Below are 17119 nucleotides of genomic sequence, written 5' to 3'. Positions count from 1 at the left end.
CTGTCCCCAGAAGTGGATTTGTGCACCAGCATTTGCCATCTGTTTCCAGAACCCCAAGAACTTACCCCAAGAAATCCCACTGTGCAAGCCTTCCAGAGGTGGCCAGAGGTGACATAGTTCCATGGTCCCAGCACAGAGACCACTGAAGCAATTCAGGTTCCTCTCAGCTGTTGTGTTTGATTCAGTAAGGAGTTAATAAAAGTGCATTTCTAATTTAGGTAGCTGTCTGTAAAGCAGTTGTTTGGATTTTTTCACCTTGGTTTGAAGGCTGTGGTGGAATACTCGAGGGGGCAGCAGTTACAGTGCACTGGCCCTGTTCAGTGTGACTGCAGTCTTTTCTCTCCATGGCCTGGCTTCCTTGTGTTTGCAGCACGTGGCTGAAGAGCTGCAGGACCTGCTCCAGTGGCTGATGGGAGCACCAGCTGGACTGAAAATGAACCGAGCCTTGGATCAAGTCTTGGGCCGCTTCTTCCTTTATCACATCCATCTTTGGATCAGTAAGTGAAATTGTTTAACTTTCCAGCCTCCCTTTTCATCTCTTCCCTCTGAGTGTTTAATGTTTGCCTAGAGGTGAGTAATGAATCAAAATGCACTTCTGCAAGTACAGACTTGTCTGGGAGTCTTCCTGCTGTGGGAACTGAAGCCAAAGTTGGATTCCCACACAAGGAATCCATGCATATTAAATAAAGTGCTGGTATTGATGCTCTGCAAGAAGTGTGAGTGCTGCTGGGGCTTAGTTCCTTGGTGTCACTGGTGGTGAGTGTCCAAGGGAAGGCACTGCTGTGAGGTCTTTTCTTTTGTAGGGTCTTGTGGTCTTTGCCATGTGAGAGGCAGCTCTTGGGATAGAGATGAGAAATGTGCAAGGATGCAAATGCCAGCCCTGTGCTATCACCAGCTTCAGCTTAGTGCAATTTTATTATTGCAGTTTCTTCCCTGAAATAAAACACTCTTGTTATCCTTGATGGAGGAGTACAGGCATGATGGACATGAACTCCATAGTTATTTTACTGATTTGCTTTGCTCACCAGCCAAGTATGGTCTTGTTTCTGTGACTTTGCCCCACTTTGGTGATGAAAGAGACTGTTTGTCCATACTGCTTTATTTTACAAAAGCCATATGAGGTGGCTTTTGTGGGAAAAGCAGAAAAACAGGAATGGTTGCAGTAAAGGTTGATGTGTGCAGTTAAAAATGTACTTAAGAGCCTGGACACAAATGTAGACAATCAAATGTTACATCCCTGGAAGTGTTCAAGGCCAGATTGGGTAGGGATTGAAATAACTGGTCTGGTGGAAGGTGTCCCTGCCCATGGCAGGGGGTGGCACTAAATTATCTTTAAGGTGCCTTGCAACCCAAACCATGCCGTGCTAATTCCATGAAATCCCGTGTGGAGAAAGGTGACTGCTGTGTTCAAGCTGTGCACACTCCTCCCATCCTCCCAGGGCTGCCCCACCTTGGGACAGAAACTGGGGCAGAAGGAGAGTTTTCGTTGGCCCTCCTCAAGAGAAGATGGCATCTAAAGGAGTTTTCCAGCTCCACTACCATGTTGTCATGGCTCTGATTTCTGGAGCAGTGTTCTAGGGCGAGGGGAATCAGCCTTTTGAGAGGGTCAAGAGGGAGATGACCCAGTCAAACACTGACCCTCTGCCATGTCCACCAGGCTACATCCACCTGCTGTCCCCCTTCATTGAGATGATCCTGTGGTACGTGGGGCTGTCGGCCTGCCTGGGCCTGACCGTGGCTCTCTGCATCCTCTCCGACATCATCGCTCTCCTGACCTTCCACATCTACTGCTTCTATGTCTACGGGGCCAGGTGAGTCTCCCTCCCTCTCTGGGCTTTGTTTGGAAACCCCTCAGGCTGAGGTGAAGCATTCAGTCCTGGTGGAGTTCTCCTGAAATCACTGTTTAACCCACAGTAATTTCTTGCAGTCTTTTAAGCCTGTAGAAATGATGGCCACAGTAGTGCAAGCAAGCCATGTCTCATTTCTCCTCCATTTAGATATTTATCTGTTGTGGTAGTGACCTGGAAAAATGAAACTACATGACAGGCAGAGGACAAGAAAGAGCTCACCCCATCCCTTTGATCCAGCCTCATAGTACTCTCCTCCATTGCACCCTGCTAGAGATGTGGAGGGGAACTGGAGAAGAGAAGGAGGAGAGGGGAACCCCTGCAGTTTAGGAGAAGCCCCAAAATCCCTGTCTCTACCCTGCTTCAGAGGTCCTTGCCTGCACTATGGAGCACAGATGGCAGGTTTGGGTTTACAGGGGGTCTGTGACACTATCCTGGTGTCACTGTCTGGAGGGTCCCGTGGCCTGAGAGAGAGCTGGGCAGAGGCTCTGAATGAGTAGGGGGAGTGCAGGGGGCTTTGGGACACATCTGGGGGATATTTGGCTTCCTGTGCAAGAGGTGCCCATCACTGTGCTCTGTTCCTGCTCTCCTCTAGCTTGTGCTGCACCAAGGAGTCCTACAGGCCACAGGATGGGCTTGCCAGGGAGATGGGATAGAAGAGATAAAGGACCTTTTCCCTTATAAAGTACAGAACGGCCATTGTCCCTCCTCAGACTTGGCATAGGAAACAGCACAAGAAATAGTAAATCTTTAGATATGGGTAGTTTAGGCAATGGTGGGAAGTATTGAGACCTGATTTATGAGCCAGGTCTGTTGTGAGCATAGGTCTTCCACCCAGAATCAGTAATGTCAGGAGTGGGAGATCTCTTTCCAACACCTCTAATTACTGGAATTTCTGTGTGGGTCTGGGAGGAATGGCCTTGCTCATCCTGGTTGTGCAGAATGGTAGTAGGAGGTAGGAAAAGCATTTTGTCAGCTGATTGCTCTTCCCTGGAGCTGCAGGGAGCCAGCCTAGCTGTCTTGTGTTTGTCAGAAGTACAGAGTGTACAGCTGTGTGCTGTCCCCATGGAGAGCCAGGAAGAGTCAGCAGTCACCCACAGCCAGCACCGCCCCTTGAATTCCTGCAGCTGGCAGGAGGAAGAATTTGCTGGTTCAGGTGCTGGGGAAGCCTGAGATCCTCTTGTGGAGCAAACCACAGAGTGAAACGAGGGCAGGCATGTGTGTGCAGGCAGTAGGGCAGGTGGGGCAGGTGCCACTGCAGCAACACCCACTGGGTGTCATGTCAGGGGGTGCAGGGAGAGCGTGGCTTTAGTCAGAGCCATGGGAAGATGTGTGCCAGAACCTGGGGGAGTTGTCCTGGGCTCCCTCCTGCCTAGGGATTAGTGCACCAAGCTGTGCCTGCCAGTCTGGAGGCACCCTGCCAATTCCTTGAAGCAGCTGGTGTTCCTCAAACCAGATTCTCCTCTTGGATGAGACTCCTTGCCTCTGCTTTCACATTGCTGCTGTGAAATCTGAGCAGCCTCCACACCTTAGCTACCCTGGTTTGCCGGTCTGGCTTTTGTAGCTCAGGCTTTCTCAGACTCTGTTCTGCCCCACACATTGGCCATGTTACCCTTTCTTTACGTCCCTGTATGTTGGCACTGCTGCCCAGGGCACTTTGTGCCTCCTCTCCCTCCCAGGGGCTCTTTCTTCGTTACTGTTATTCCATAAAGAGGTGTCTGTTTGCCACCCCTTGTCACCTCAAGTTTCCCTCACTGTTGTCATTCTTCTGTGATGGGAGTAGCTCCAAGTCTCATAGCACCAAGTACTGAAAGCCTAAGGAAGGGGTGTAGTAGGGGCCACCAGAAGAGACCCTCACTGCTCTTTTCCCACTTTTAAGGATTTTTAGAGCTGTGGCCTACTAGGGAAGCTTCAGGGGCCCCACTCCTCTCCCTTGTATCTCTGCTGCAGAGGCACAATTGCATTGCATTGACTCAGGTGTTGGGGTAACACCTTGGCCAGCCCTGTCTGGAAGGGTCAGAAGGCAGGGGAGGGGACAGATCTGAACTGGGGAGGTACAGGTGACCTTGGGGAAATAGGATTGCTGGTTCTTCTCATGGAATCATGGAATGGTTTGGATTGGAAGGGGCCTTAAAGCTCATCTCCTGCCATGGCAGGGACACCTTCCACTTCCCCAGGTTGCTCCAAGTCCCATCCATCCTGGTCTTGGCCACTTCTGGGGAATCAGGGGTAGCCACAGCTTCTCTGGGCACCCTATGCCAGGGCCTCAGCACCCTTTTGCTGCAGGGAAGGTGTTGCCATGAGGCTGGTGATTCCTGCAGCTCCAGAGCATGGCCTGGCCATTGCCCTGCAGTGGCCCAGAGCTGGCTGCAGCAGCCCCCGTGCCAGGGACCAGCCCAGACAGGGTTGACTGAGCCATGAGTATTTATCTCCATCATTGCCAGTGTATTTCTTTTGCCACCCATGGCTCTGCAGGTGGGTGGGTGGGCATGGGGCTGTGCTGGTGACAGCTGGGTGGTGCTGGAGCTGGGAGCTGCCAGCTGTGCTGCAGAGTCTTCTCTTTGCTCAGGCTCTATTGCCTGAAGATCTACGGCCTGTCCTCTCTGTGGCGCCTGTTCCGGGGCAAGAAGTGGAATGTGCTGCGGCAGCGGGTGGATTCCTGCTCCTATGACCTGGACCAGGTAGTGCCACAGCCCTGGGGACACCCAGGGCACTGCCCTTGCTGATGCCTTCCCTTCCCTTCCCTTCCCTTCCCTTCCCTTCCCTTCCCTTCCCTTCCCTTCCCTTCCCTTCCCTTCCCTTCCCTTCCCTTCCCTTCCCTTCCCTTCCCTTCCCTTCCCTTCCCTTCCCTTCCCTTCCCTTCCCTTCCCTTCCCTTCCCTTCCCTTCCCTTCCCTTCCCTTCCCTTCCCTTCCCTTCCCTTCCCTTCCCTTCCCTTCCCTTCCCTTCCCTTCCCTTCCCTTCCCTTCCCTTCCCTTCCCTTCCCTTCCCTTCCCTTCCCTTCCCTTCCCTTCCCTTCCCTTCCCTTCCCTTCCCTTCCCTTCCCTTCCCTTCCCTTCCCTTCCCTTCCCTTCCCTTCCCTTCCCTTCCCTTCCCTTCCCTTCCCTCCCCTCCCCTCCCCTCCCCTCCCCTCCCCTCCCCTCCCCTCCCCTGAGCACGTGCCAGGCGCCCTGCGGGCTGAGCTGTGGTGGGTTCTGCAGATGCCAGGAGCTGGGAGCCTGGAGTGGGAGTGGGGGAGGGATGGAGGTAGTTGGAAATGTGGTGCCCAGCAGTGTTGCCACAGTAACAGCCGTGGCAGCGTTTCTATTAAAAGGCCCTGTTTCATTCACGTTGTGCTGGAGCCTGGCCCACACGCTCTCACTCAGGCAGAGGCAGTTCTTTGTGAAGTGCTGTAAGCTCTTTTTAATTTCTGAAATGCCATGCAAAAGTCCAACAGAGCCTGAACTGCTGCAGGTCAGCAGCTGCAAACATCACTGAAATAATACAATAATATTTGGAAACTTGCAGGGTCAGTGCCTCTTTCTGTTACAGCAGATAACCTTGAGCTTCTTGCACCACAGCTGAGAGCTGGTTTTCTGTTCCTTTGGTGATTAAAAGCCTTTGTGCCAGGTTTGCATCAGGGCTCACTCCCTGTGTACTTTGAGGAGAATTGGTTTGGCACTTGAGGCTTCATCCTGCTGCTCTGGAGACCAGTGGGAATTGTGTTGCTGGCTGGGTAGGAAGAGACATTCAAAGCAGACCTTAAAAGACTCTTGGAGGTTTAACCAACTGCAGTGGAGTGACAGGAGAAGGGAGAAACGACTGCTCTGAGGAGAATGGATTGAGTTGTGATCTATTCCTGGTTACATCCCTAAAGCTGTGATGCTGATCCACCTCCATGCTGTGGCTGCTGGGCTGTTTTCTTTCGTGATATCCTGCAGCCATGGTCCCTTTTTGCAGAGGTTGCAGTGCCCTGTGCTCCTGTGGCCTCTCTGATCTGGAAGTGGTGACTGGAAATAGAAGAGTCAGGTCCCTGTATGGTATAAATCTGAATTCTCCCACTTGGAATTATTTAGACCTACGCCAACCTACGCTGGCCCAGAATAAAAATAACTTTTTCTGTGGGCAGTGGAGCTAATGACACCTCCTTCCTTAGGGATTTTTCTCCTGCATCCTCTAAATATTGCTCCCTGACTCCAGCTTCTCTCCCACCTTCCCACTGAGCAAGAGGCAGAATTCCTGTGGCTGGAAGCTCCCAGTTGCTGCTGGGAATGTTTATCACAAATAATTCTGTCAGGTTTGTGCCAGGTGCCTGCATTGCTAAAACAAGGAGGAACAAAAGTACTCAGTTCTTTCCAGAAATTCCATTCAAATTACCACTTCTTTGTTATTTTCCACATTTTTTTCTGGTAAAATCTGATCAGTGGATCTAAAACTTTTGGGGACAGAGAGTGGAAAAATTGCAAGATCACTTAAGTCTAGTTTCCTAAGGAAGCTGGCCTGAAATGGGAAATCTTGAATGTTGTCTGTAAAGGAAAAGTGCTGTCAGGATCCAGCTTTTATCTTTCCAAATGTACTCCCATAATAAGGAGTTTTGAAGAAGGCCCAGTGAGAGGAGAAATACTGAAAATATCCAAGGTAACAGCATTATTCACATAGGCAAGATAAAAACACATTAAGGAGTCCTGCAAACTTCCATTGCCTCAGAGTCTCCTATTTTTGATTTGTAATGTATTTTATTTTACCATTGCTATGCTCATGATTGTGTTTCCTTTTTCCCTAGTTGTTTATTGGCACTTTGCTGTTCACAATCCTGCTGTTCCTTCTGCCAACAACTGCGCTGTATTATTTGGTGTTTACCCTGGTAAGATTTAACCCTTGAAACAAGTCAAACACTCTCTTCTGAGGCAGTAAAAAAATGGTTTCCTAGACATTTATGGTCATCCATAAAGAAAATAAAAATGTGGATGTCTTAGGAAGGATTCTCTCACATCAGCTCACGTTTGTATTTTTCCAAAGGAAATTCCCTGCAAATCCTGGCCACAGGACAAACTGTTCCCCTCTCTTTCTCTCAGAAGTTGATATGTTTCTGTCCACATCTGTGGTGATGGCCTCTCTAGTCTGATCCAGAACTTTTTTTTTTCAGGGAATTAAGGCTGTATTAAATGTTTTCAGCCAAGCTTTCCTCAGAGGTTTGAACTTCTTTATTTTTTTTTTCTTCCCCCAACATGACCAGTCCTCTCCATGGTCTGCCCAGAGCCAGATTTTCCACAGACAGTGGCCATCACATGTGTTCAGCATCTTTTTTGAGGCCTCTCTTTTCAGATGAGCTTGGCAGCAGAAAATAACTGCATTGTGACAAAAGGAGGTGCTTTATTCAGGGACAGAAAACACAGAGCAGGAAGCTCATTTCTGCCTGCTCTGCTCTTGCTTAAACTCTACGTGGGGTTTCTTCAGGCTGAAATGAGCTGTTGCAGCTCACAGTTGGAGAGAGGAAAATTTACATTCACTGGTACACAGTGATGGAATTGACTCAAAGTGGGAGAATTTGGGCTTCCTTTTCAACTGTGGCTGTTGAAAGTGGAATAGTTCTCATGTCCTTGCTGGTCACAGCTTCTCCAGCTGTAGGAGCTTCATTCCAGTTACCCCTTAAACCCAGACTGGTGAGGACCCTCACACAGGGTCTGGATGCTCAGCACTTCCAGACATCACACACACTTTGGGAGGCCTTAGCTTAGCACACAGCAGTGTTAGATCCAAACTCAGCTCAGGAATTTCCAAGTGTTCAATCTTCTGTTTCCTGAGATTTTCTGTTAAACTGGTGTTTGTAGCTCCGGTTGCTGGTGGTGATTGTGCAGGGCCTCATACACTTGCTGGTGGACCTGGTTGATTCCCTGCCTCTTTATTCCCTCATCCTTCGCCTCTGCAGATCCTACAGGCTCGCAGGTGAGTCCCTCAGCTCTGCCCCTGCAGCCCTTCAAGCATTTTGCATTATGTGCTTGATTTTGGTCCACTGGGTCACTCCTGAATTGAGGATGCAGTGGGGGTAGGAAAGAACCCGAGGCAGTCAAACATGGCATGGAGTTGTGTCAGGGGAGGGTCAGGCTGGATTTCAGGGAAAGGTTCTTCCCCCATAGGGTGCTGGGCACTGCCCCGAGGCTGCCAGAGCTCGTCAGGGATGCCCAGGGTGGGATTGTTGGGGTGTCTGTGCAGTGCCAGGAGTTGGGCTGGATGATCCTTGTCCCTTCCAAATCGGGATATTCCATGATTCTGTGAAACAAGCTCATAACTTTGAGTGTTTGGCCTCTGAAACAAGCCAAATTACAAAAATACTTGGAATATCAGCTGTTCCAAAGGGTTGGATCTGCTGTGGTTGCAGATCAATGGAGCTCTTTCAGTTCTATGCTGACTTTGACTGACTGAAGCCCTGGTGTTTGGATGAATTTCAAAGCTCTGGGCAGAGTTCAGATAATCATTCCCTTTTTGAGACTAATCTTTCACCATTATGAACCCAGTCATTGTTTTTTCACTTTGGATAACCATAAACCAGGGCTGGCACCACTCATTTCGGAATGCCTTTGACTGTCCACAGCTATGGTTGATCTAGTTACAGTCAAGCACATCTAAATTATTATCTCCCATCCTTTTAAAGAGCATGCAGCAGGAATTTAGCATAGAAGAAAGAGCTTGATCATCAGTAAACCAAGGCCAGTCATCAAAGGCAGAGGAAGCTCGAGGCAACCTCAGCAGCTTTGTCTGCTGGAGCACTGCCAGGCTCAGCTTTGGGAAGGTAGAGCTGAGCTCTGTTACCAACTCTGTTGCTTTTCCATGGGAACCTTCAGAAGGTTCCTGTGAATTTCCTGGCAGAAACCTCTTAAACCCTTCAGGGCTGTCTTTGGGGAAGAGGAGATGCTGCTGAAGAAAACTGACCCAGTAATGGGCAGGATGTAGGGCAGGAGGAAATCTTGGTGCTACTGAGAGCTTTAAGACCATAAACTCCTTTAGGTCATGTAAGGTCACAGGTTACTTCTCATTCCTGCTCAGCCAGGTCTCTGCTGCAGGAACAAGCCCCCACCCAAGCAGGGGATTGACTTCTCAGCTGTGTTCCTTAACTGGCACTGCAGGGCCCTGGTGCCTGAGAGAGGAAGAGGCATTTCTGAGCATTTCTGCAGTCTGTGTCCCTGCCCCAGCACAAAACTGTGGCATGGCAGCAGGAACAGATGGAGCATTTGAATCCAACTCAAAGGACTTGAGAGAGTACACATCACATGGTGTGCTCACTGCTGAGGTGCTGCCTCCCTTGTCAGACTCAGAACTTGGAGAAGACATCCTCTGGCAGGTGTTAGGGCAGCTGATTTTACAGACACCATCAAGATGGTTCTACCAACATGAATGTATAATTTTTGCTGGTGGAAAGGGGGTTGAGTTCATTGTGGCATGTGGCCTCCAAGTTCTTTGATTCAGTGTCTCAATTGACAAAATATTCCACTGACAAAGGCCAGACCAGGGGTAGGTGAATGATCCATCCACACACCAGAAACTAAATGCATTTTTTTCTTTCCACACATCCAAAGTGAAATATTTATGACTTCCAAAAACTTTCTTATCTAGATCACAGCTGATGTCCTCTGTGCAAGAGTTCTGTGCACCCAGTGCCAGCTCAAGGGGTGCCACCTTGGTTGGGATGTGGATTCACAGCATGAAGAGAGCAACAGCAGAGGTTTCAGGGCTCTCAGAGTGCCCACACACAGGTTACCAGCATTGTTTGCTTGTGAGCAGGCCAACTCGTTTTTTCTGTACTTCCCTTTCCCAGCATTCACACCGGAATTGTTGGGACAGGTTTTGTCATAGTCCTGTAGGACCTGCCACAATTGCTGGAGTACAACCCCTCACTTGAGTGTGCTGTCATGTGAAACAAAGCAAATAAATTCATGTCCTGACTTCTCCTGTGCCATTGCTGATGCCTTTGTACAGGAAAAGCAGACCCCTGAGCTCCAGAGCTGGCTGGAAGTCAGGGAATAGTTCAGGGTGTGATCTGCAGGAGCCTGAGCCTTCCTGCTCTTCCTGTGAGGAGGAGACTGCTCAGAGTCCTGAGCTCTGCAGTCACCTGCAGGTCATTCTGAAATGAATTTCTAGCCTTTTTGTGCTCGTGTTTTCTTAGAAGTTTAAGACTCTTGAGCAATTAAATAATCTAATTAAGAAAGTGTTGTCTTGTAGCTTTAGAAGGGAGATGTGTGGCCAGGACCTAGAGAACCAACGTTTGCTGGGATAATGGACTACTGTTCCTGGGGTGAGACTCCAGAGGGCCTGACCTCCTATCTGAACCTTCAGTGCCTGCTTGTTTCTGTCTCTCTCTGACAAAGTTTGCCAGAAAAGTAGTTCCTGGAATGCTTTAGAAACTTCCTCATAGCCAAAGCTCTGTGAATCACATTGAGCACTTTGGGCATCCAGCACATTTGCTTGTTGAGGCCTAGGGTACTCAAACATCTGTTTCAAGCCACGGGGGAAGGCCCTGTATCAATATAATCCAGCAAAATGCAGATAAATCCCTCCTGTCCTGGACAGAAAAAGTTTTATGATATGGGGAGAGAGTTTAAACCAGAGCTGTGTGCTAGAGAAAAGCATTCTATCCCAGGAGTGAACTGTATGATTTTAATTAATTCAAAGCTTTAGGAAAAAGAGAAAACATTTTGGTTTTTCGGTGTTCAAGAGTCATTGAGATACTGCACCAATGGCACTTACACTTACATTGGGGAGGAGTGTTTTTCTGTTTGTGCTCCTGTCAGTGCTTGATCTGTGCCTTAGTCTTGTCTCATCTTCTTACCTGCAGGAAAGAATAACAGGGCATGCTTGGCTGGAACAGGTTTGCAGAGATGCATTGGTGATTTTATTTCTGTGAAGTAATTTGACATCTTTGTAAGAAAAATGCCTCTCTGGTCCAAGCTGTTACCTTTGAAACATTGTATTAAATCTGTGTGTGCACTGTATCACCCTTGGAATCCAAAATCTTTCCTGTTTGTCTTTACAGTATTGGCAATGAGGCAAATCCAAGAGAAAATAGGAAAGTGGCAGGTTTGATGGGGTTAGCCTCTTAAAAACCTGTGGATGCTGGGATTAATGGGCAGGGGTTGCTTTGAAATGTTTTAATGCCTCCAGGGCAGCCACTTCCCTCCCTTAGCCTGGACGAGGGACAGATTTGCACATGTGCTCTGTCCACATGAGCACTAATTAAAGGCAGGCTCTCTGCCTGCTGCTAACATGGAGTTCCCATTCTGATGGAAGTTTGGGAAAAGTGGAAGGTTTTTCCAGTCCCTCTATCATCCTCATGTCTGGCTGGCTGATTTCTAGGCTTTGTGCTTGCCCTAGGACTGAGCTTTCAAGGTGGGAGGGTTTCTTTCAGTGGAGCTGTGTCATTAGGCTTAAAGTGTTGTAGAGACAATCCATGCTTCCTGTTGAAAATGGGGAATGTTCCCAAATCCAGAGAGGTTGAAGGCAGTTTCTAGGGAATCAGTGCTCAGCCAACAGCACTGGGCAGCAAATTCATGGTCTGTGCTCCAGGCATTGAACCATGGCATATCCTGAGTGGGAAAGGCTCGCAGGGATCATGGAGTCCAACTCCTGGCCCTGCACAGGACACCCCAACAATCCCACCATGGGTTTGCTTTCCCTGTTTTGTGTCTTTGCAGCTGGAGTGAAGTTCAGAGTCCTTGAGCAGCAGGATGGAAAACCTCTGCGTCTCCTCATGCAGGTAAGGCCCTCGTGCCTTCCCCCAGAGTGACCCCAGTCCCTCTGTGCTGCTCCCACTGAAAGGCTCCACTTCAACATTATCAGCTGTAAAATGCTGAAACAAGGGAAATAATCTCGTGTTGCTGTGGCTGGCTGCTGCTTTCTGTGCTTTTTGGTGCCCTGCTTGTGTCCTGTGTTTGGAGGAAATGCAGTGCCCTGGGTGGTGTGAAGTGAAACGTAGAAGAAGGGGAGTAGGAGAAACACAGAGCTGTGTTACTTCTGGGACTAAGACCTGATGCCATCATCACCTCCTGGCTCTGTGCAGCTTCATGTCATAAGTGCTGAACACCACTCCTCCAGTGGTAGGAGCAAAAGAAGGCAGCTAACCCTCCAGAATGAAGCAGCAGGAAAAGCTCTTCCCCTGCAGTGGTGCTGCAAAGCCTTGCTGCTCCATGAGGCCAGCAGGGCGAGAACCTGGGCAAGATGAGAGAAGAAAGGGCCTCCTGCTTTTCTCCAGGGTTGCCCTGGTGAGGGGTATGGGCAGAGCTTACCTGTGCTTTTGTAACCCCCCATTCCCACGCTCTGGCATCAAAGATACTAAAGGAAATTATCTTCTGAAAAGAAATGAGGTGTTGGCAGCAGGGAAGTTCTCCTTACACTTTCAGGAGTGAAATTTCCATCTCCTGACCCAGCAGGAACACAGCCATGTCCCAGGGAGGCTTTTCTTGCTCTCTGCATCCTAAAGAGGAGAGGCTGCCAGTAGTGTATAACACTTATAAAAGCACTTGGACACTGGGGGAGTGTGTGGGAAGGATTTAACTGCAGCTTGCCAGTCCTTTTGCTTTTTCCATCACCAGTTCCACCCTATTTCCGCAAAGGTCAGGCTAGCAGGGAACCAGCAAACCAGCTAGTAGCAATTCCAGAGGGAATCCCTTCTACAGTTGTCTTCTAGGGCAAAACTAGCATGCTCTAAGCAAGCTGTCTTCCCAGCTCCTGCCTTTCAGTAGGATAGTGGTGTAAGAACCAAAATCTGCCATGCTCCATGGCCAGGAGACTCCAGAGAGAGGAAACCAGACACCAGAGATGAGGCATAGGAGCTGCTAAGCAAAGGCTTTGGCATCAGTGTGTGTGAGAGATGAGGTGGATGGAGTCTCTGGAGAGAAAAGACCATGACTTAAAGAGCAAAGGCAATGAGTCATATGACTGTGATGAATTTTCCTTGGACCGCTGCAAGAAGATCCATTTTCTGTCTGGAATATAGCACAAGTTATCACCTCAAGAGGTGGAAGTGCTGCTGTAGATGTCTGTCCCAGACTTCTGTTCCAATAGTAATGAGCAGGCAGTCAGAAAAGGCACTTTTTTTGCTCTCTTTGTGCTGGTGGAAATGAAAAATGGGCTTGTGTCAGAAATCCTGCTGAATAACCCACTTTGTGATAGGCCTTTGGAGAGGGCAGTCTAAAAAACCTATTTTTTAGTGAAATTCTTATTTATTGTACACAGTGATGTGCCTTTCTTGAGAATCTGCTGTGGCTTTGCCCCCCCTCTGTGTGGAAGCCCTCTTAGAGCAGTGCCTGGTGGAAGTCAGGCTGGATGCATGGACCTACACCCAAAATAATTGCAGCTGTAGGTGATAGTCTGAGCTGTCCTGTGGGGCACTGGGAATGGATTAGAAATCAATAATGCCAGCTTTGAGCATTCCCAACCAGCTCCTGGTTCGGCCAAGGGATTATCTTTGATTTTTAAGATAGTGCCTCTGGAATGCAAAGTCCAGACCCTGCAGGGGGCAGAGGATGGGTGATGATATTTCCATGTCAAATGCTACTTTAATATTCTTCAGGAAGTCTTACATAGGTCGGTATTTTCCTTAGTGTTTAAAGTCATTTCTTTTGGTGCACAAGAAGAAATATTTCTGGCAGTGTGGCTCAACAAAACTGATAGCCCAGGGAGAAAACTGACTTTAAGCTGAAGGAGGGCAGGTCTGGAGTAGATATTAGGAAAAAATTCTTCCCTTTGAGGGTGGGGAAGCCCTGGCACAGGGTGTCCAGAGCAGCTGTGGCTGCCCCTGGATCCCTGGCAGTGCCCAAGGCCAGACTGGGCAGGACTTGGAGCAACCTGGGCTAGTGGGAGGTGTCCCTGCCCATGGTAGGGGTGCAACAAGATGAGCTTTAAGGTTCCTTCCAACCCAAAACAGTCTGAGATTCTGGGATTCTAGATCACAATGAGTTTGATCCATTCGTGTGCCTTCTGCTGCAAGTTCATCTTCTCCTGCTTTGGAAAGGGTTAAACAGCAGAGGAAGGGAAAAGGGAACAGCTCCATTAGGATGGATATTCTAGCAGGGTTTATTATAGCTTTGACCTACAGAACTTTCATAAGGGGAGCAAATATTGCCTCTTCACTGATAATGAGTTTTGCCTGTTTGCTTCCATTTGTACCAGGAGAGGCAGGGATGTGAATGGCTCTGGGTGTAAGAAACCCTGGTTATTGCAGTGGCCAGTGCTGCCCCTGGGTCTCACCACTCCACCCAGAGATGCTTCTCAACAAGAAATGTTGTGTGCAGACCTTCCAGCCCACACAGCTAATAGCCAAAGCTGTATCACTCCCTTGTAGAGCAGCAGTTCCTGTCCTCCTCCCCCATCATGTTTGCACTTCAGACACTCTGCTTTGCCTACAGCTGAGGAAATGGGCAGAAATAGATACTTGGGTTTTACAGCTGTTAGTGCTGGGGACAGGTTTCTTTGGCCTTTTTTTCCCTATGCTGTTTATTCTATTTTATAATTTTCCTTGCAAGCAGCTGCCCTGGCCTTTTGCCTAAACTTCCTAGAGATGCTTCTGTGTGCAGGCATTTCCCCCTTCTGCTTGAGCAATCTTGTACTTTGAAACTAATTTGACAAAGATCTCCAGGATTAGTTCTAATGAACTCTTAGCTCAACCCCACTTTCCAAGAGCTTCATCTCTGTAGGCCCTGGGGGTTCATCCCTCACTGCTCCATGAGCTCCAAGCAGCTGAAGCAAGCTGGTGGCACAGGCACACTCCCAGAAACCCAGATGATTTTTAGTGGACCAAAAAAATACTCAGGTTTGGCCAAGTAGTGACTCTGTGCATGGGTTTGCTGTCTCTCTTTCCTTCTGTGGCTGGATTCTCTGCTGTGAATTACAGTCTCCTTTCCCAGAGCTGCTTGGTTGGTTCCAGCAGAGCTGAACCCTTTTGCTAGAGTGGGATGTCCTTCCATTTCTCTCCACTGACCAAGCTTTCCCTGCCTCTGTAAGTCCCCACCCCTGGGCATCTCTCATGGACTATGCTCTAAGCCCCACCATTTATTTTTTGGTCCTTTGGAGGCTGTGCTGTGCATCCTTTTCATGCCACACTGGATCCATTCTGTGGACTTCACCTGCCTCCATACCCTGAATGCTTCACTGGGATGAGCATTTCCAAGGTCTGACATGCTTCTGTCACCCCTGGCACAGTAAATGTGTCTGTTCACATCCCTGTCTTCAAAAGGTCAATGCAGCAACTGGGGACCATGGGCAGAACTTTTGTAGGCACAGACTTGGGGTGGTGATTGAAGTCAAATTAAAAAAGATTAACTCAGCCAAGGAGACTTCATTGAAAATGGTAATGAGGAGCCCTGTGGTGTGATCCTGTTGTGCTATGACTTGGTTCTGCTGGGTGGTTTAGGGTGATACCAGGTTTAACTTCACACACAGCTGTGGGCTGAGGGCTCATAACAGGTACAGCCAAATTGCAGAGGAGTTCCTGGAGTCCCAGTGCATCCCCAGTGCAGTCCTAGATGTAGATTTAAATGAGATATTAGGAAACATTTCTTCATGGGAAGGGTGGTGAGACGGTGGCACAGCTGCCCAGGGCAGTGGTGGAATCACCATCCCTGAGATGTTCACAAGCAGGGTGGATGTGGCATTTGGGGACATGGGTTAGTGGTGGCTTTGGCAGTGCTGGGTTAAGGGTTGGACTCAATGATCTTAAAGATCTTTTCCAAATGAAAAAATTCCATGACTCTGTGATTCTGTTGCTGTCTGCTGTCTCTCCAGCCACTGTCCCCTCCACTCTGGTGTGTAACACACTCCCCTCTCATTCCCCCAGCTCTCGTGCTGGTTCTTGTCTGCCCCTCTGCTTGGGAATGACTCTAGTAACACCCCTTGCCAAGCTCAATTTGTTAATGTTGGGGGATGTTGATGAAAGATAAACAGCCTTGGCAAGCCAGGGAGGAATTCTGTGCTGTGTGAGGAGCAGGACTGATGCTTCCCTTGCTGCTGTCCCTTTTTCTCCACACAGATCAACCCCCTCTCCTATGGAGGTGTGGTCCAGACCTACAAACTACCCACCTACAGCTGCTATCCCAGGGACTCCTGGGCATCCCTCTGCAAGAAACTGTTCCTTGGAGAGCTCATCTACCCTTGGAAACACAAAGGAGACAAGCAGAACTAAAGACAGTGGAAGAACTTGGGAACTTGACCTGAAAAACTTACTGACTCCTAATGCTTTGGGACCAAAGGCTGCTCAGAGCCAGCTACTGCTCCATCCCTTTAAAGAGATTTTGGTAACATAGGAAGGGCTGATTTTTAAAGGCAAGTATTTTTAAACATTATTTTTCAGCTTCCTCTTCCCCTACACTGTGTTTGTATATTATGCTAATGATTATTTTGGAAGCAAAAGGTTAAACCCATCAGTGCCTCATGAAACCAGCACTCAGTGTTGTGGAGGGAGCAGCTCCCAAATGGTCTGGGGATGAATTTCTTCTTCCATGTCAGCTCACAGGGCCACAGCAAATCAGCCCCTCAGGTGGTTCAGAGCCACAATGCTGTGGTGCCTTCAGCCAGAGCATGTTTTGGACCTTTTATACTTCAGCCCTCAAGCCAGCTGATCAAAACCATGTGGAGAATCAGCTCGTGGAGTCCTACTCTGAAAACTGAACAGCTGCGTGTCTGAGTTCATGGGATATTTATTAATTTCTTTTGAGGAGGGTTTGCACTCACCCTCACTGCAGCACCAGAGGTGTGGGAAGAGCGAGGCTGGAGGCCCAAAAGCACAGACTGTTTTATCATGATTCTGTGATTTCTCTTGGGAGACTAGTTGCTTTGGATACATTTCCAAAGTGCATGAGTGCTTGGCTTTCCATGTTCTGGTCTCATTTTGATGTGTCTCCTATTCTCTCTCTTGGAAAGGGTGCCTGTGCACTGGAGGGTGTTCCACTGGGCATGCAGTGATTGTGTCAAATTTAATTACAGTCCTTACCCAAAATACACTTCCTCCAGCTCTGCTCATTCCTCTGCCCCAGCTCAAACAAGGAGTCAGTGTCACTGTTCCCTGCTTTTTGCACAGGTGAGGGCTCTGCTGAATCCTGCCCCTTTTCCCCTGGCTGGCCAAGGAACCAAGGATGGAGGAGGAAGAAGAGAAGGTGCAGAGGCTGCAGTGCCCAGCCCTTCTCTGGATGGCTGCCTCTGTACTCCAGTGGGCGTTGGCAGGGCAAGGTGCCCTGGGGCTTTAGGAGCCTTCAGTCAGCACTCGCAGCAGGAGGGTCAGAGTTTCCTACCCCAGCCCTGTGTCTCATC

General features: G+C 48.9%; 1 protein-coding gene across 1 annotated transcript in view; it reads left to right on the top strand.

Moving 5' to 3' along the window:
- Positions 1-16812, top strand: part of PIGQ (phosphatidylinositol glycan anchor biosynthesis class Q) — a 33795-nt gene extending 16983 nt beyond the window's left edge. Inside the window, exons 5-11 of the mRNA XM_059861459.1 lie at positions 371-497; positions 1658-1811; positions 4417-4528; positions 6609-6689; positions 7657-7771; positions 11512-11573; positions 15843-16812. Of these exons, the coding sequence (XP_059717442.1) occupies positions 371-497; positions 1658-1811; positions 4417-4528; positions 6609-6689; positions 7657-7771; positions 11512-11573; positions 15843-15995 (804 nt within the window). The 3' untranslated portion in view covers positions 15996-16812. The remainder of the gene's footprint in view (positions 1-370; positions 498-1657; positions 1812-4416; positions 4529-6608; positions 6690-7656; positions 7772-11511; positions 11574-15842) is intronic.
- Positions 16813-17119: the final 307 nt, after the last annotated feature.

This window comes from Haemorhous mexicanus, chromosome 17 (genome assembly GCF_027477595.1).
Source record: "Haemorhous mexicanus isolate bHaeMex1 chromosome 17, bHaeMex1.pri, whole genome shotgun sequence".
Lineage (NCBI taxonomy): Eukaryota > Metazoa > Chordata > Aves > Passeriformes > Fringillidae > Haemorhous > Haemorhous mexicanus.
Note: the sequence above shows the minus strand (reverse complement) of the source record. Positions and strands in the feature narration are given on the sequence as shown.